This window comes from Cotesia glomerata, linkage group LG4 (assembly GCF_020080835.1).
Source record: "Cotesia glomerata isolate CgM1 linkage group LG4, MPM_Cglom_v2.3, whole genome shotgun sequence".
NCBI lineage: Eukaryota > Metazoa > Arthropoda > Insecta > Hymenoptera > Braconidae > Cotesia > Cotesia glomerata.
In genome coordinates, this window is record NC_058161.1 from 6444785 (window position 1) to 6464506 (window position 19722).

Sequence of the window (19722 nt, forward strand, 5' to 3'; positions counted from 1 at the left end):
CTCCCTTCATAAACTTACAAACGCAAGGATCGTTGACCGCTGAAAATGCAGTAGAAATAAAAATAATTTTGTTCATTGCTCAGCGATCATAGTTCAGTAGTTTTATCGTTTTCTTCCCTCCTAAACATTAATTATTCACAAACTAGCTGCTGACCCTCGAAACTTTTTTTTTCCTCAAAGTATAGAAAACTGTAATTGATTACACGGAAACTACAACTTACTTCTAAAATTTCTAAACTTTGTTTTCTAGCAGATGGCTGGAAGTTTTCTAGGAGGGAGCGCGAAAACTAATAACTAAAACTTTACTTGATGATACTTGTTTAACTAACAAATTTTGCGTTAACAGTAATGTACTTGCAATAGAATTTTTTTTTTTTTTTTTTTTTTTTTTTTTTTTTAAGTACATATTAAGTTTTATTTCAATCGGGGTGAATATCTACTGTTAAAAAATTTTAAATCTTGTTTGCTGTTTTTATAAAAGCATAAAATACAAATATTAAAGTAACAATTCTAGTGAATCGATGCCCATTCAAGCAACAGGTGGTTAACGATTTTTTCTTCTATCTTTATTTAATGGATAGTTAAAAACCACCATCCATATTGAATGAACTTACTAAGTAATTGAATGAAAGTTAAGTACAGTTGACATTTAGTGATAAATATTTAGATTACATTTTTATTTTATCACTACAATTTTATTTTAATTGTGTAATGCACTGATTCGCGTAATATAAATTAAGTAAAAGTAGTTATGAAAAGCTTTCACCTTTTATTCTCGGCAAATTTTAAATGACATGTTTTGTGGTAAAAAATAATATATCTGTCACTAGGTTTTCTTGTGACAATAGAAAAAAAAAAGGAAAGCATGCCAATTTTACACTCCGATTACCCTAATAAAAAACAGTGGTTTGAAAAAATTTTTTACAGAAGGAAAGTATTTATAGGCTTGATAATATTATTAAAGTGGCATTACGTTAGTTTACCACCGAGAACACTGACAGAAGTTATACACTTGTTCATTTTTTAAGAGTTATTTTATAATGAAGTGCTATTACGAATTATTGACTATTGCAATTTTCCTCAATGTTTTTGTAATTGGCTGCAATGCTAATGTGGCATATGCCAACAATCGCAGACAGACATCCAATTCAGTGTTGGTTGAAGTAGCGAAAGAATTGGTAGAGAGATCCAAAAATACGAACCAGGTAACTAATTACTATTTTTTTTAGTGGTACAATATTTTTCAATTATTTTTTATATTTTATTTTTAATACTTAGGTTCTTAATTTAAATCTATCGAATTTAATTTTGTTGCTGATGTTAAAAACTATGGTCATAGGAACAAAGTATTTAGAAAATAATGACTATAAAAACCGCGAACTTGAAGAAGGTGATGATCGATCATTTCTTTAATTTTTTTATCATAATAATATCACACTGAAAAAAAAAAATTAACTTGAATTGAGAGAAAAATCTTTAAACTAAAAAAATAATTTTGAGGAGTTTCATTGTTTTGAATTAAGTCAGAAAAATCTTGAATCAAGTAAAATTTACTTTAATCGAGAAAAATTTCTTAGTTTAAGAAAGTCATTCAAAATTATCTACTTGATCAAAGTTAATTTTTTTTTCTCTGCAGATTTTACAAGAATATTGATTTTTACATTTTATTTCTCTTTATTTTTAAAACAGAAAATATTGTATCAGAAGAAGAGATCGCTCTTGCATTGGGTTATTTGATAGGTGATACCTGTCTTTATCGAGCAGCATGTGAAGTACCAAGAACTGCTAGAAATTACTTGCACGCAATTGATATGATAACTCAGACCCTGAGTTTAATGCCACCGTAAATTTTATATTCATAATTTTTTTTTGTTAAATGTATTACAAAGATTAAGATTAATTAATACTTTTTTTTAATTTTTTACAGAACTCTCCGCCCTGACAATGATTATGAAAAAACAATTTCTGATTTTCGCAAGGCAATTGAGTATGGAGAACTGAAACAATGCCCACCAGAGTATAGTTGTAAAAAAGAGAATATTAAAAACTTTCTGCGACCTGAATATAATTAATTGATGTTATTATAATTACTGGACTGATTTTTATTTTTAATTTTACATTCAAATTATATACAAATTTCATTTAATTATTTTATTTTTTATATACTTAGTAATCAACTATTTTTATTTTGCATTCAATTTATGGAATGATTTATGTGAAAAATGTATTGTGGTTAACCTCATGATTAAAATGAATGATTTTTATTTTATAAAAAAAAAGACATATAAAGAAAAAAAGCGATTTCTATTTTTACGAACTACTAAACAATTAGTAATTATTATTATTAATATCATCATTATTAATATTACAAATTTTATTTAAAATGGCTCAATTGACATTCAATTTTCTAATTATTCTTAAATAATATTTTTTATAAAATTGCTGTTGAATAATTAAATAATAACCGCGATATTAATCCGTTCAATTATGTAGGTGTTGTAACTTCGAGTCGTAAAACCTGCAAGAGAAACGTGTAATTGAATACACGCATAAATTCAATAAAAGCGGGACGTTTAATTAACAAAAATATATGGAAAAAATCGAACAAAAAAAAAAGTAACGTAAATAATGCGCCTATCATGCGTTTAAAATAAACATCAATTATAATTAAATTGATATAGCAATCGTAAAAAATATATAATTTCATTATTAAATTATAAAAAAATGAGGTTTTTTTTGTTAAATTCATAGATAAGACAATTAAACATATTTCGTATCATGTACAAATGTTGGAACAAAACCACGCAATATAAATTTATCTAAGAACTAAATTAACTTAAAACAAAAAACGGGACAAATCATAAACATCATTAATAGCAGTATCACAGCAATTTCATGAATTGCAATTGAATGGATTAATTAAGGAAGATAAATGTATTTTATATGTACTTGGTCCGTGTGAGTGCACTACTGCCCATTGTAGGATCCATCATACGGTTCCAATTTGTTTGTCCGACGACGAAACCAACTGCCCGCAATTTTTCTTGCTGCTTACGTTCTTCCAAGTCAGCCCATCGGACCTGCAACATATTTGATCAAAAATTATTACTATTGATGAAGTTATTTTTATTTTATTAAATAATGTACTAGCAACCTTGCAGTCACTATGTGACTGCTGTGACTTGTGAACTATAAATAGATAAAATTTTGCTTTATTAAATAATGACTTTTGTTAAATTGCACTGTACTTTCTTAACTATTGACGTTTTTAAAGATATAAGCTCATCCCGATGTTACACTCATCGAGAGCTTTCATTTGAGTATCCACATGCATTTTGATATATTTTTCATATACATATATATGGGTGATTCTCTGTAAGGATGTTTTTTGTTGTCCCAGGCATTTTTTTATTGGAAAAATTGTTATTTTGTTACTAAAAAAAATTAGTTACGAAAGTAAAAAAACATTTCTATTTGGAGCATTGAAAACTAAAATGAAATAAATTTTGGTATTTTTGCTATAAATTCGTAAACCACCGAAATAATAGTCATCTGGGCTGTCCCATTCCCAAAATTAAAATTTTAAGATTAAATTTTAAGTTATTCGTCCATAATATATAATTTGGTCCATAATGTTTATGAACTTAATTAGTTAACTAACAATCTTCTTCAATAAAAAGTACCGAAAATTAATTTGTTTCATTAAATTCATTAAACCAAAGTTTGTCCCAGGCATTTTAAGAACAGTCCTCTGCCAGAAGTTTAAAGCCAAAAAAAAAATCCAGTGTGTTATTTTACCTTTTGTAAGGTTTATAAGGATCTAAATAGCCTTAAGTTAATAACCATAGGGCTGTTAGCGCTTGCTTTATCGACATTTTATTTAGTTTCAAAGCACCGTTTGTGCTGGAAATATATGTTTGGGCCACTTCAAAACTCAGTCCCCTGGCAAACAGTCCCGTGTCATGTTATATGGCAAAAGACACAAATATCGAAAAAACAAAAATTAATTTGGCTGTTTATTTATTATCATTAAGCTGATAGTTTTGTAGCCCTTGTTAATTTTTTTTCTAATAAAATCAAAAATAATTTGGTCGGACAATTTTGTACAGATTTAAGACGTCCTTACAGAGAATCACCCATATAATATATATAAATATGTGAAAAATTTATGTGGGTACTCAAATGAAAGGTCTTGATGAGTGTAACATCGGGATGAGCTTATATCTTTAAAATTGTTAATAGTTCACAAGATATGAAGTCATTTCTTAATTAGATATCTAGAGATAGAGCATTTTCGAATGCAGCCTAAATACTTATCATCATAAATTGACTATTGGTGAGAATGATATGAAACCTTGAAAAGCCACAACTCCAAGTCAAGACTTTTTTGACGATACCAAATTTAACCATAAAAATCCATTTTATCATATAAATACACTGACCACAAAATTTTTCTTATTCTCTTGATAATATAGATTACAAAATTTTTAATTACTTACGCGTTTTTTCCCTGATAAATCTTCTGAGTCATAATAATCAGGAACTTGCAAAAAGTCCTCCATTGTTTGAGGTTTACTATCATTTTTGCGTTTTGCTAAACCATCCAGACGGTCTGTAAATTTTTTTCTTTAATATAACAGAGTCCAGGAAAATTTCATTTATAAAATCACTCATAACCATGTATGAAACTAATTATAGCATCAAATTGATAATTAAATATAAGCTTACCTAGTTTGTTTTCAGCTTCCATTTTTTCCCATTTGCTAACTCCCTATAAATGAATAAAATTAATAAAACTAATTCTCAAGTAATCTTTATAACTTTATTAACGCTCAATTTATCAGTTCTAATGACATATAGCAACAACCACCACTACTTATATCTTGTTATTATATATTGACTTTGTATACATACATACATTTAAATTAAGTGCTACTCACTTATCATATCATATTATTAGGTAAAGATAGAGACATAAGTAGTTATAGCATAAAAACCCAATGATTGTGTTTAACTCTACACAAATAAAGCAATACAAGCAACAAGTTATATACCCTTTACATATGATCAATAAACTCATCTGATTAACTTAAGAGCAATTCGTATGCGATCAAAAGTATATAAATTATGCGGGTAACACTTTCAAACAAAGTATATACAATTAAATATCCTTTCTACAACTTTTTTAAATTAACATCAAGGTCAGATTGATAAAAAACTAATCCAATTTATACAGATCTGAGTTATGTTACCGCTGTTACTCTATGTATTACCATTATTACCTATGGAATAAAATTTTTCAACATTTGATCAGTTTCTATCTAAAAATTAGAATGCATACGCAAATACCAAGATTTTTAGTTTTCAGTAATAATTAAATTTAACGCCATACCAAGTTTTACAAACGATTCAAAATTAAATTAATTAAAAAATCTAACAAGTATTTATTAACTTAACAAAATTTATTTATTAAATTTATAAAAAATTAAAATAAACGTCTCACCAATGAATTCTGTCCTTCTTGACTATCCTGGCTATCTTCATTAGAATCAGTACTTTTTTTATCAGTGACAGGAGTTACTTCTTCCATTTGTACCTGATAAATCCAAAATAATTTTATTAATAACGGATCATCTCAAGTTCTTCACTAACTGTGCATGAATCCAGAAAATTATTTGAGTAAGTTACCTGTTCGATGGCTTCGTCTTGTAACAATGATGAGACATCTAATTTTTGATGATAATTCGGTGTCGGCTCAAAATAATCAATAATTCTGTTTATTTCGTCTTCAGTTCGGTTGTGAATGTTACGTTTTAAACATATTTGAACGTCCATGTCCATTTCACATATGTATACCTTTAATCAAAAGAAAATCAGTTATTTAATATAATTAGGATTTGATATTAATTAAAAATGAAAATATTTTTGGTAGTAAAAGTATAATTAAATTACCCGAAAGCCTTTTGATTTAGCAAAGCTCCACATTTCTTCATAGTCAGAAATTTTTTCATTTATAGAATCAAGTATTATAAAATTGAAAAAGCCATCAACGATATTTTTCTTAAAGGCTTTGACTAGTGATGTTAAATAACTTGGTTCCATTCCCTCTTCATACTCGTACACCATTTCCTGCAATTGAAAATAAATCATGATCCAGCTGTTTTAATTTTTAAGTATTAATAAATAATAAATAATTAATAATTAATAATAATGATAATAATTTTAATATTTATTTTTTCTAAAGACTGGTTTATAATACTTTATAGATATTTTTCTGACGTAAATCATTGAAAATTTTCAGTTTATTGGTTATCCAGTCTAATACAACAATTTTTTCTCTAATTATTCATAATATTGTTAGCCTGAATTCCCTCCAGGCATAAACAATTTATTTTCAATTTGTATCTAAATTTGTCATTAGAGATAAATTTGACTGAAAAAATAATTCGGACGACAATAATAATCCAGGTTCGAGTCCTGGTCTGGGCCGTCCGAATTATTTTTTTAGTTACTGAAAAAAGTTACACTGAGTAAAAAATTATATCATTCTCTAATAATAATTGTTGAAAAAAATTTTCATTGTTATTTTCACCTAAATTTTCTCTGATGGTATGAGACCTCATACCGATAAAATATTATGGTGAAGAAATAATAATGAAAAATTAGTCATTATCCAACAATTTGGATCGGATAGTCTGGCTTATAATATTAACTATCTTTGATTTAATAAATTTAAAACACCGATCTTCATATATTAAATATACATCAATAATAATAATAATAATAATAATAATAATAATAATAATAATAATATGTTTCACTGACCTTATTAATAATTTTCTTGCCATTATCATCAGTACTTTCTATTTCTTTTTCAGTCAAAAAATAGTCGTCTAAGCTGAGAATACGTGGCGCTGAGCCTGCTTGTTCTAATTCTTTATCCTGAAAGAAAATAGACAATTTATATTAATACGTATTATGATAATAATCTAATATATATATAATTTAGAAAAAAATCTAAAAATGTTTTTTTTATATTATAATAATAATTTTCAATAACTAACCTTTATAAGTTTAGCAACGAAAGATTTTCCACTTCCAGGTGGTCCTCGCAAGATGATGGCTATTTTTGGCGGTCTATTCTGACGTCCAGGTGGGAAGAGTAGATCATCAATAATAGTGAGATTTGATGTTTTCGCCAATTCCATTGTCCTTGGCGGGGACTTCGGTTCGATATTGGTAACATCTTGACTGTAACAAAATCAACAACTTATTGTTAGAGATAATTCTCATATTTAATCCTTGGCTTACAAAAAAAAAAATTTGCTAAGCATTATTGGCTTAAAATATACAAAATTTATGAAATCGCACTGAGATATCAGGTGCAATATAAACGCAACGTCTAACGAAAATATTTATCGTGTAAATATATATAAAAATAAATTATATTAATTTTTATATTTTCAGATTTAATAATAAACAGTTGATTGACTCAAATAGTTCTTAATAATTATCGCATTGTTTGGGGAAGTGTAAACAATTAAGCGGAGATAATAATAATGGACGATAAAGTACGTAAATTCAAATGCAACAGATTATCATAATAAACAAATTACACATAAATAATGGGCATCGAAAAATAATTATAGGTGTAATATGGTAAAAATGGAAAATTTCAATTAAGTGATTTAAAATCGTGCATGGTATGCATTGGTGATGTAATAATAATAATTATCATTATTAATTACAATAATTAATCGCTTTCGATAAATTGGCTTTAAATGTCTATAAATCATTGAATATGTTTATGAGTTTTTAGAAGCACATTTTTAGTTTTATAACTATATAATTATTACTATATTTATTCATATAAGTGATACGGAAATTGCGCGCATTGCGCTGCAATAATTAAAAAATGTGACTAATTCTCACTTTCATTTCCAATGAAAATCATAACACTAATACCGTATTTACTGAAATGGTAACACTAATATTATTATTTTTTATTTTTTAATAAACAAACCTTGACATTTCATTATTTGTTTTTCAAAAAAAATTTTTATCAAAAATTAATTATTCAGATCTGTTAAAATATCTGATGTACTAAGTAAATTTATATCGATTACAACGTTATAGAGGATAGACTTGCATAGCAACAGAATTTGAGCTTGGAATATATTTCTTTATACCGACCAAATGTTAGGAGGTAATTAAACAATAATTGTCGCTTATTAAGATCAATATAAATCATTTTTACATAATAAATTTTCTCGTAAAAATAGTATCACAACTGTAAAAATATTCCTATCCGAAAATCATTTAAAAAAAAAATTTCACTCAATAAAAGTTACAAAAATTACTTGATGTTAAAAGTAAACATCATTGTGTAATTAATATTGATATGAAAATTATTCTATGATAATCAATCACATAAATAATCATACCTGGAATCCTGATTAGATGCGTCGGCGATATTGTTCAACGAATTCTCCTGTCGGCTTACATTCCCTTTAGATCTATTAACATCGACACACACATTCATTCATCCATATATCACATTAAAAAATATATTTCTTATTTCCACAATAAAAAATAAAAAAATATTCTTTGTGAAATTTTTGTATTATAAAACTCGAAATTTTTAAGCTTTATGGTAAAATAAACAACTCCGCAAAAGGCTTAGCTGTTTTTTTTACCAATAAAAATTCAAATAACAAGAATTTAAAACACAAAATTTACAATAAGAAATAAAAATAAATAAAATTAGTTTCTATGATTTTACCTTTCTTCGTCTTTTTTTATTTCAGTATTAGAGTCCTTTTGATTTCGATTTAACTTATCACGGGCTTTTTCTGCTGATACGTAAAAAAAAAGATAATTAAAATTATAAGTTTATAAAAAAAAATTATGATTATACATTGCTCATCAATTAAATTAGATATTAAATTACCTTGACTAGCATTTTTACGTGCAGTTTCTTCACTGAGTTTTTCAATTTCAATTTCCCAAGATGGCTGACGTTCTTTTTTATCCCGAGTTTCTTTATGATCCTTAGAATCTTTATTATCCTTGTAGTCTTTAGAATCTTTCGAATATCCAGAATGATGTCCAGAGGAGAATGAGTCTTTTTTTCCTCTGTCACTTCGTTTTTCATCTCGGTTATTTCCTCGTCTGTCTTCACGGCTTTCTCCCCGTCGATCTTCCCAATTGTCTACTCGTTTGTTGTCACGATGGTCTTTACCGCGGCTGTCTCTATCCCGTTCTCGATCTCTATCTCTGTCTCTATCTCTACGATTGTCTTCTCTCTCCCATGATGAATAATGATCACTGAATCGTTTGCGATCTTCGCGCTTCCAAACAGGACTGGGTTCTCTTCTATTTCGTTTATTAGCCATCTTAGTTCTATTATGGCGATTTTTGTAGGCTGAGAAACTATCATTGTACTCCTTTAAATTATGTTCATTTTCTTGCCAGTATTTAAATTCCAACCTAGGATAAATTTCATGATCGGGGACTACAGGTTTCAATCTACCATGAGAGTAATCGAAGCAATGCACTGGTGTGACGTAGTCTTGAGCAGAAGGACGACGAATATGTCCATAGTCTGTAACTTTTGATGGCCTGTACTCGTTGAACACTTCATTAGGAGCACTATCACCATGGTTATAATTAAATTGTTTTTCAATACAGAACGATGGATGCATCGGTCCATCACGCCTGACACCAGGTTGATTTCCCATGCGTCGAGAAAAAGAATTATCCATATCTATATGCATTGGAGGTTTATTGAAGCCCGATTGCATATCATTTGGACCACCCTGCATAGGCCCAAACGAAGATGAAAAAGGTCCTGGTCCGGGTCCTAAGCTGGGACCAGGTCCTAGTATTGATACAGGATTATTGTCACGAAGAAGAAAATCTTTCATCGGGAAATTTTGTCGCATTGGTAAATCTCTATCAGGACCTAATTGTGGCCCTAGTCCAGGTCCCGATATAGAATTCGGCCCGAACGGTCGATCAAATGGTCGATTAGAGTCCAGAGGATGACTGTCTTTGATTTCATCGCGAAGTTCTTTCAGCATGCCTATTGGTGGATCGAATTTAACGGATAAAAGTGATGGAATTTTCGGTTGATCATCAGCAGGTTGATTGGGACCAAAGGTTTTTTCATTGAGTCCACGAAGCGGTGCAGGTTTTTCAGAGCTAGGTGTTATAAATTGAAGATCGCTGAACGTTCGTGAACCGAAAGATGGTCCAGAATTGGCCGGACGAAAATCAGAGTCATCCGGTCCTCGAGGACCTAAAAATGGATCATTAGGATTTCTTGCACTGAAGGGATCATCATTTAAGCCTCCAGGACCACCGAGCAATGAACTATCTCTTTGATTATTCAAGGATGACCCAAAAGAAGACGAAAATCTATTATCACTTTGATCTCTAGGTCCAAATGGATCAGGTCCTTTGGGACCAAACAAATCGAGATTTCGGAAACTACTCCCTTCAGAACCTCTAGAATCGAGTGATTCAGTTCTTCTTTGTTCGAAAGGAGCAGGACCTCTTGGTCCAAACGTATCAGATCCGAACCTTGATCCGAATGAATCAGGCCCTTTTGGACCAAATGAATCAGGTCCTCTTGGGCCAAATGGATCTGCTCCTCTTGGCCCGAAAGAATCGGGTCCTCTTGGCCCAAATGGACCAGGTCCTTTAGACCCAAATGAATCAAATCCAGTCTTTGGTCCGAATGAATCAAATCCTCTTGGTCCAAATGAATCAGGTCCTCTTGGTCCAAATGAATCAGGTTCTCTTGGTCCGAACATGTCAGAACCTCTTGGACCGAATGAATCGGGTCCCTTCGGTCCAAAAGAATCATTTCCTCTAGGTCCGAATGAATCGTTTCCTCTGGGTCCAAATGAATCATTTCCTCTGGGTCCAAATGAATCGTTTCCTCTGGGTCCAAATGAATCGTTTCCTCTGGGTCCAAATGAATTATTACCTCTAGGTCCAAATGAATCATTTCCTCTGGGTCCAAAAGAATCATTTCCTCTAGGTCCAAATGAATCATTTCCTCTGGGTCCAAAAGAATCATTCCCTCTAGGTCCAAATGAATCATTTCCTCTTGGTCCAAATGAATCTTTTTCTCTTGGTCCAAATGAATCAGATCCTCTAGGTCCAAATGAATCTTTTTCTCTTGGTCCAAATGAATCATTTCCTTTAGGTCCAAATGAATCAGATCCTCTCGGACCAAACGAATCAGATCCTCTAGGTCCAAAAGGTTCTGGTCCTTTTTGTTCAAATAATTCAGTTTCTTGTCGTCCAAATGGAGCGGGTCCCTTGAGTCCGAATGGATCGGGTCGTTTAAAACCAAATGAATCAGAGCCTTGCGGTCCGAATCCATCAGGCCCTCTAGGTCCAAATTGATCGGAATTTCTAGGACCAAATGAATCAGATCTCTTAGAGTCAAAAGTATTAGGCTCTCTAGACCCTTTTGGTCCGAATGAATCTAAATTTTTAGATTCAAATGAATTAGGTTCATTACCACTGAAAGGACGAGGTTCAGATTCTCTTTTTTCAAAAGGTTTGTCACTAGAATTAGAATTAAAGTCTCGTCCTTGCTCTTTTGTTTCAAATGGTCTATCAACTGGGCCTAAATTTGGTAATTCAGGAGGTGGTTCCATATTAAGATCTTCAGGTTTTGGATCATTCTCACCCATAAACGGTAAAACGTCCAACTTTTTTTCAGGTTCCACAATTCTAGCAGCTTGATTCTTATCGATTTCAGTTTTTGTTTCAAAATTGTTCGCTTCGTTAGATTTTTCGGGAACTGAAAAAGATTCTACTGTACCATGTTCTTTATCATCAGACCGATTTTGTATCATTTGAGAATCCATCCACGGTGGGATATCCATAGGCGGAAGATTTGATGGAGATGTAACTGGCTCACTTTTATTTTCTTTTTCATTAACTGCAGACAGTTGTTTTTCCTCTGAGGGCGTCTGATTCTCTTTCATTGTAGATTGATCATCCATCATTGTTGAGTATCCTTTTTTCATTGAATGGTCTTCAGGCTGAGGAGAACGTCGTTCTATGAGAGAGGGACGATCTCCCATCAATGATGGACGTTCTCCCATCAATGGTGGACGTTCTCCCATCAATGGTGGATGTTCTCCCATCAATGGTGGACGTTCTCCCATTAATGGTGGACGTTCTCCCATTAATGGTGGACGTTCTCCCATCAATGATGGACGTTCTTCCATTTCTTGTTGACGTCCTTCCATCCCCTGTTGACGCCCTTCCATCCCTTGCTGACGTCCTTCCATCCCTTGCTGACGTCCTTCCATCCCTTGCTGACGTCCTTCCATCCCTTGTTGACGTCCTTCCATCAAAGGCGGTGGTTTCATGAAATCATTTTGGGGTAGATCATCTCTAGGAGGTGTTTTGGATCGATTCATCATGCTACCAAAACCACGATCCTTACCGAAATCGGAGTCGGAGCCTCTTGGGCCATAATCTCTACCACGAGGACCAAAATCGTTAGATCCACGAGGTCCTGTATTGTCAAAACGATTATTAAAGTCATCAGAACCACGCTGGTTGAAATCGGATCCTCGAGAGCGAAAATCATCCCGAAATCTATTATCGGAGTCATTGTTAGGAGCAAAAGATCCTGAACCCTTGTTAAAACTGTCCGAAAAAGATCCTTTATTGTTGTCAGAAAATGAATTTCTACCAAAGTCGCTAGAACGATTCCTTGGCAAAAATGGTGAGTCACCGGTTATTTTTTTGAAACTTTCACTCAAAGAACCAAAATTTGTATCAGATTTATCAGCTCCTAAAAAGGTTCCTGATGGTTTAAATATATCCATCGCAATACGTCGTTTTTCCATTAATTTTTTAAGCTCTGGTGACATTTCCGGAGATTGGTCAAATCGACTATTTCTGCCTTGATTACGATTATTCGAATTGTCAAAGTTGTCTCTTCGATCCGATCCTGAATTAAATCTGTCAGAACCAAACCGATCATCATTGAATTGATTTTTTCCAAAACGATCCTCCGAATCCATCTGTTCTCGATTATTTGAACCTGATCCACGGTCAAAACTGGAGTTGAATGAATCTCTATTAGCTCCTCCAAATCGATTGGTATCTCTTGAATTTCCATCATCTCTAGAAAATCTATCATCACCAAAGTTTCTGTCATTAGATCGATCCTTAGATCCAAAAGAGTCACCTGAACGATAATCATTTGATCGATTGTCAAATCCGAAGTCCCGACCTGATGGTCCATCGCGACGAAACCGGTCGCCTGAAAAATTATTGCGGTCATCTTGATTGAATCGGTTCGGGCCACTGTCGCGATTAAATGAATCGTTAGATCGGAATTGACCCACACCGTCCTGGCCTTGACGATTATTAGAATCATTAGAGCCAAAACGATCATTGTATGACTGATTGTTGTTGTTATTGTTATTGTTGCTGTTATTATTATTTTTGTTATTGTTATTATACTGATCATTTCTAAATGGCGCATTTGAGTTGTCATCAGGCTTAAACGGCGCATTTTGATTTCCCGATGATCCTCCAGAAGGTGGTTGAGAAAAATTATTAGATGGAAATCCTGGTGGTGGTTGAGAAAAGTTGCCCAGCGGATTAGGCGGAGGAGCCATTGGTTGATAACCTAATGAACTTGGAGCCCCTAACGGAGCTGGTGGTGGAATCACAGGTGGTGGATAGCTTGTGTAAGATGGAACAGTCATAGCAGCCATGCTATATTGAGCCCATTGTTGAGCAGCCCAAGCTTGTTGACTCACTTCAGGTGTCATCGTGGTAGACATTACCGGCATTGTTGGCTGTACTGGTGCTTGAACAGCTAAGCTCGCCGTAACAGAAGTTGAAGCTGGTTGGCTAGTTGACACTGACGATGCTTCTTTACCAGACAAACCAAGCGTTTTTCCAATTCCTAATAAATTATTTATCAATCCTTGATTTTCGGTATTCGATAGTATATTGAGTAATTTATCACCACCGGGTAAAGCCTTTTTCTTTTCAGCTTCAACTTTAGCTTTCTGCGCTTCACGTTTCTTTCTCATTTGTTCCCGACGTTCAATCAATTTTTCTCGCCATGATGTCCATTTTGCTTCATACTGCTTGTACTGTGCCTAAAATAAAATATCGCGCTTATTATAATTATATAATTAGTCGTAACAACTATTGATAAACGTGTATCAAAAAAAAAAGTACTATGATGATCAATTACACATGAATAATCTAAAAAACATCACGTTAAAAAAAGATTTTATACATCAGTATCTGTTGAATATGTTAAAGAAAAATGAATAACTTACCTTGTCTGGATGATCAGCATTTTGTAGTTTCCACTTATTAAATTGTTCTTCCCATTGTTTGAATTGCGCGTCAAATGTTTTTTCAGCATCAGTAAGTTCATCGTCTTCACTTTTAGTTTTTTTAGCACTACTAGTATTAAGATGATCATTAGCACTTCGTTTAATACCGGTTAAATCATTATCAGACGGCGGAGGATTTTCAGGGGGTGGTGGTGGTTGCCCAGGTGGCAAGGGAGGATTTACGTTTGGTTTAAACGCAAATGGAAAGTTATTTTGGGTAGGCGGGGGCATACCAAGATTTTGGTTCATGTTTTCAGGTGGTAAAGGTGGTTTTGTTGAAAAGTCTTCTTTAGGAAGTGGAGGAGGTTGAAGTCCTGAGGTCATACTAGACATCTGTTTCATTGATTCTTGATACTGAAAAATATAATTATTTATTAACATTGAATATTGTTTTCATTTACAATCCATAAAAGTAAATTTTATGCCACCAAGATAATTTTTAATCACATGTTTATTATTTGTTCATATTTTAGAATTGTTTAAAAATTTTATTTTTTATTTTTGAGGTATCCAATTTTAATCTGACGGCCTAAAGTTACTCCAATAGACTGTATCTTTAAAAATGAATCAAATATCTTGTATTAAATATGTATTCAATAATTCTAATTAAATATAAAAATTAACAATTAACATTAATGATTGTAATTTTTATAACGATACAAACGTAATATTTTTTTTATTATTTTAAAATTATACTTCTGAAATTAAAAAAATACGTCCTATACCTTTGCACCATATTGTGCTTGCCACTGCTGATATTGTTGTTGCCATTGTTGCCATTGAGCCCAATTTTGTTGCTGAGCTGCAGCCCATTGTTCAGTAGTATATCCACTGGGAGCCTGTTATTAATTTATATAATATTTATTAGATTATCTTTTGATATTAAAAATAAAAAAAGTGATCAAAAACTTTTTATTAAAAGTCTTTGTCACTTGATATTACTTATTACTTAATTATCATCAATTATAATATAAAAATGAAAAATACTTACTGGTTGATTATAATATTGCATATAAGCTTGCATTGTCGCCATGGGATCAGTGCCAGTAGAAGGATAACCTGGAGCCGCTGGTGGTTGTGGCATCGGTCCAGCAGCTGTACCAGCCGGCGGAACTTGCCATTGACCCCAATTTTGCATTGTTTATTTTCTTTGTTTACTTATTTGTTTACTGAATATTCCGAATTCTCAGTACTCTAGCTCATGCGATTTTTGTTCTTGATTTTAGACTTAGCTAGAGCATGTTGAGGACGTTTTTAGGGGTTGCGTTGTCCAATAGGACGCTATTTTAGGTGTGGAGAAAATTCTTATTACAAATACTCCAGAGTACGCAACAACAAACGTCATAATATTAAGTTATATTACACTATACTATTTTAAATATATATAAAAATAAATGCATTAAGAATATCTACGAAAAAGTAGAAATGGGTTGTTGTTATTATTATAGTACATTAGTTATAATTATTGATTTTTTTGGAAACATATTTTCTATCAATATTAAATATTAATTATCTTAAAAAATATCCTGACTCCAGAGAAAAATCAAAAGAAAAGCCACAATCCATAAGAATACATTTACAACTCTATCATAAGTGACTTAACAGAACGTAATAATACATTCAATCATAGCATGTCTATCCAAGAAGCTTGCTCAATGAAATAGCGCATTAACCAATCTGCCATAAAAAAATACTAAAATTAAAACTTTTCTAAATCAAAGTCTTCGATACTATAGCTGTCAAATAAATTCTTGCTCTAATATAATATTTAGATAAATATCTACAAGGGGGGTTAACCATTTTCATTTTCATTTTTTTGAACGAAATTTCCATTTGAATTTATTGATATATTTTTTTTGAAAAATACATAAAAAAAATGAATTAAAAAAAAAAAAAAATGATTATCACAATTTTAACAAATTTACAAAAAAAATTATAAATTTAAAAAAAAATTGTGATATTGAACTTTTTTTTTTTTAATTGTTCGTTTGTTTATGTACTTTAAAAAAAAAAATATATCAAAAACATCAAAATAGATAAAATAGAAATTTTATCCAAAAACATGAGAGCCAAAATTTTGTCCAACTTTTGAAGGCAAAAAAGCTATCGAAATCTTTATTTTTTCCTTTCATAACATTTGTTATCATAAATCCACCGTAAAAACAAGGAGAATCAAAAAAACATTAAAAAATGTTAATTTTTCTCCTAGATATGGCCCAAAATAGGGTTGACCCCACTTGTAAATAATTACCAATATTCACCATCATTTATACTTTATCATCATAAAATTATTAATTAGCCTTATATTAACACTTCGACTATGAACATAATTTCAAAATGATTTTAAAAATATTCTATCTTATTAGTTTTATTTCTATTATAAAGTAATTTTATTTGCTTAATTAATTATGAATGCGATGATTGCAATAAAAATTAAAAACTTTTACACGAAAAATTATTTTATCAATAATTTTAAACTTTCGACTGTGAAAATTCAACTAATAACGTTGATGTTAATAATTTAATCTACGGTAAATAATTTATTGAGGAGAATAGCTTTGATAGGTATGTTCTGACAGACCATGTTTAGATAGAGTTTTATTTTAAATAGCTAATGGAAAATTTTTAAGTGCGCCAATCACATATTTACCATTGTTTCATTTTTTTTTATCACAATAAAAATACAGCCGGACAAAAAATTTTCAATAACAATTACTATCATTCAAAACTTCCATTGGCAGAACAGACTGGTTGATAAAATAGCTTCTTTCATTACAATTCTTTGTTTAATTTTCTATTTTGTTCAACCATTCTCACTGATATCAACGAGTGATTTTGAATGATAGTCTTTGTTTTTGGCACTCATTTTTTTGGCAATAATTTCGTTGCAGTAGAACATGTTTAAATAATGACAAATTGTTATTGAAGAATTTCTCAGGTAGATATACTGCGACAAGTTTAGATTGAATGAATTATTATTATTCAGTAGTAATTTCTGGCAGAGTTGTAAATCCTTGTCGATAAATGATGATCTACGAAAATTAATTTATGGATTAATTTAAAAAAACGATTATTTTTTAAATAATGCAGCAAATTGCCCTTTGTTAACAAAAGGAACGCGCACTAATATTTTCTAATTTATTGCATCATTAATCATTATTGTTATTATTATTATTGTAAACATTATTGAGTAAGTACCACAGCAACTGCAAAATAGCTGAACTCTTTAAAAGAAATAAAATAAAATAAATGAGACAGCTATCAAGTAGTTTATTTTGGCCAACGATACTAGCATGAATAAAAATAATTTATGTTCTATTCTCAGCATTAATATTGAAAAATTCAATTACATAATGAGTTATTAATAAAATAATTAATTTCTCTCAATATGTACTTACTAAAAATTTCTTCGCAATCTTATAAACAAATAAATTTTCCGTAAATAATTAATAAATAATATTACATAGTTAAATAGCTGTCTAATACTAATTAAAATTTCATAATTACAGTTTAAATGTAGACCGCGGTCCTCGTACTCAAAGTAATTAATAGCCAAAAAAAAAATAGCAATAAAATTTTATCTTTTAAAATTTTTTTTTTTAAACTTAAATAAATAATATGATTGTAAGGATAAAAATTCACTGCAGTAATTACTGATTATTTATTTATGAAAATGAAAAATAAAATAACCCATTATTGAGATAAGGATATTTTTATAGAATAAAGTTGGTTAAAAATGAATGCATCCATAGTTTTTATCGATTTGGTGGATATATAGAGCATTACACTACTGGTGGCTTTGCTGAATAAATGTGCCACCATTATTGGTTGGGGTTCACGCCATTCAGTCAAAAAATCAGATGCCAAATATACAAGTAAAATTATTATTGTTGATATTTACTAAATATTTATTTCATTTGATACTCACATCAATTTCTATAACTATCTTCGGTGAAGAGTTTATTACACTTTTTAACCGGATTTATTTCGTGCGGTACACCGTAAACATCAAGAAACGAACGATCACTAACGCCACTAACACTCTCTTCTTCTTTTATTTCATTTTCCGTATTTTCCCATCATTATCTCCATTTCGCTGCTGCATTCTAGAGTTTACGTTGGTAGTTGAAACAATACTGACAACTGAAATTCAGTATACCCGGTTGATAATAATGTTGCTGATGGTAACAAACAGAATGTTAGAATTTTAAAACTGTAACCTAGTCAAAATGATGAAATGTTGTGAAATGTAAATAAAAAAAAAAGTTTTAAATAAATAAATTTAACATGATCGAATTAAATTGTATGTTAAAAATTGACAATTAAATTTATACTTTATTTCGATATAAGAAACTGTTTTTAATAACCGCAAAATAAAAATTTGATCATGTTGGTGAAATTTATAAATAGTGTATGCCGAAAATATCCAAATAGACAATTTTTTACAAATACTGTAAAATTTGCGATAAGAGAATCTACAGAAGAAGAAATATTACGTCGAAATAAATTAAAAACATCACATTATCTCACTGCACTTGGTGTAGTTTCAGTTGGTCTAGCTTATGCCGCAGTACCACTATACCGAGTTTTTTGTCAGGTGAAATTTTATATTTTTATTGTTGATATCTTACTACAATTAATTTCATAAAATTAATATGTTTTTAGGCAACAAGTTATGGAGGAACTGTAGGACACGATGCATCGATGGTTGACTCAATGAAGCCCGTTAGGGATAGAGAAATCCGGGTAGTATTTACAGCTGACACCGCAGCAGCTATGACATGGAACTTTAAGCCTCAGCAAAAAGAAATAAAAGTTGTACCAGGTGAAACAGCACTTGCATTTTATACAGCTACTAATCCGACAGATAAGCCAATTGTCGGTATTTCTACGTACAACGTTGTTCCATTTGAAGCAGGACAATATTTCAATAAAATCCAATGTTTTTGTTTTGAAGAACAACAATTAAATCCTCATGAACAAGTTAATAATTATCTTTATTTATTATTTTATAACATTCATAATTTTTAATTCTACTCTCTAATATTAATGACAACTATGTTATGTTAAAGGTTGACATGCCAGTATTTTTTTATATCGACCCAGAGTTTGCTGAAAATCCACTAATGGAAAATTTGAGTGATATTACATTGTCATATACATTTTTTGAAGCTAAAAAAGGATTTAAATTACCAATACCAAGTTATGTAAAGCCACATACGACGCCGTCATCATGAAGATTGTAGTTATAGCGGTTTGGATTAAAATGTACAAATGATATAATATTACTAATAAATTGTAATATAATAATAGTTAAACT

The 19722-nt window shown here is 30.7% G+C and overlaps 3 protein-coding genes across 5 annotated transcripts; 2 read left to right on the top strand and 1 right to left on the bottom strand.

The window, feature by feature from the left end:
* Window positions 1-11: 11 nt before the first annotated feature.
* Window positions 12-2092, top strand: LOC123263891. Its single transcript, XM_044726933.1, has 4 exons — window positions 12-1205; window positions 1279-1390; window positions 1690-1843; window positions 1928-2092. The coding sequence occupies exons 1-4, from the start codon at window positions 1041-1043 to the stop codon at window positions 2070-2072; spliced, it is 576 nt and encodes a 191-aa protein (XP_044582868.1). The 5' UTR covers window positions 12-1040; the 3' UTR covers window positions 2073-2092.
* Window positions 2093-2363: 271 nt separating this feature from the next.
* LOC123263892 lies at window positions 2364-18528 on the bottom strand. 3 transcript variants are annotated; one of them, XM_044726935.1, is made up of 16 exons: window positions 18331-18528; window positions 15394-15683; window positions 15128-15241; window positions 14343-14756; window positions 8951-14156; window positions 8783-8852; window positions 8445-8516; window positions 7065-7251; window positions 6826-6942; window positions 5953-6129; window positions 5689-5856; window positions 5504-5596; window positions 4729-4771; window positions 4500-4612; window positions 2950-3080; window positions 2364-2518 (listed from the first exon to the last, which is right to left on the bottom strand). In XM_044726935.1, the coding sequence occupies exons 2-16, from the start codon at window positions 15538-15540 to the stop codon at window positions 2482-2484; spliced, it is 7089 nt and encodes a 2362-aa protein (XP_044582870.1). In that variant the 5' UTR covers window positions 15541-15683; window positions 18331-18528; the 3' UTR covers window positions 2364-2481. The 3 variants fall into 3 exon arrangements, with proteins under 3 accessions (XP_044582870.1, XP_044582869.1, XP_044582871.1); XM_044726934.1 differs by having other exon boundaries at window positions 8783-8855; XM_044726936.1 differs by lacking the exon at window positions 2364-2518 and having other exon boundaries at window positions 2745-3080; window positions 8783-8855.
* An 87-nt stretch (window positions 18529-18615) lies between these two features.
* On the top strand, window positions 18616-19720 carry LOC123263896 (cytochrome c oxidase assembly protein COX11, mitochondrial). The gene is made up of 3 exons (XM_044726942.1): window positions 18616-18999; window positions 19068-19385; window positions 19475-19720. Exons 1-3 carry the CDS (start codon window positions 18790-18792, stop codon window positions 19637-19639), a joined length of 693 nt encoding a protein of 230 aa, XP_044582877.1. The 5' UTR covers window positions 18616-18789; the 3' UTR covers window positions 19640-19720.
* Window positions 19721-19722: the final 2 nt, after the last annotated feature.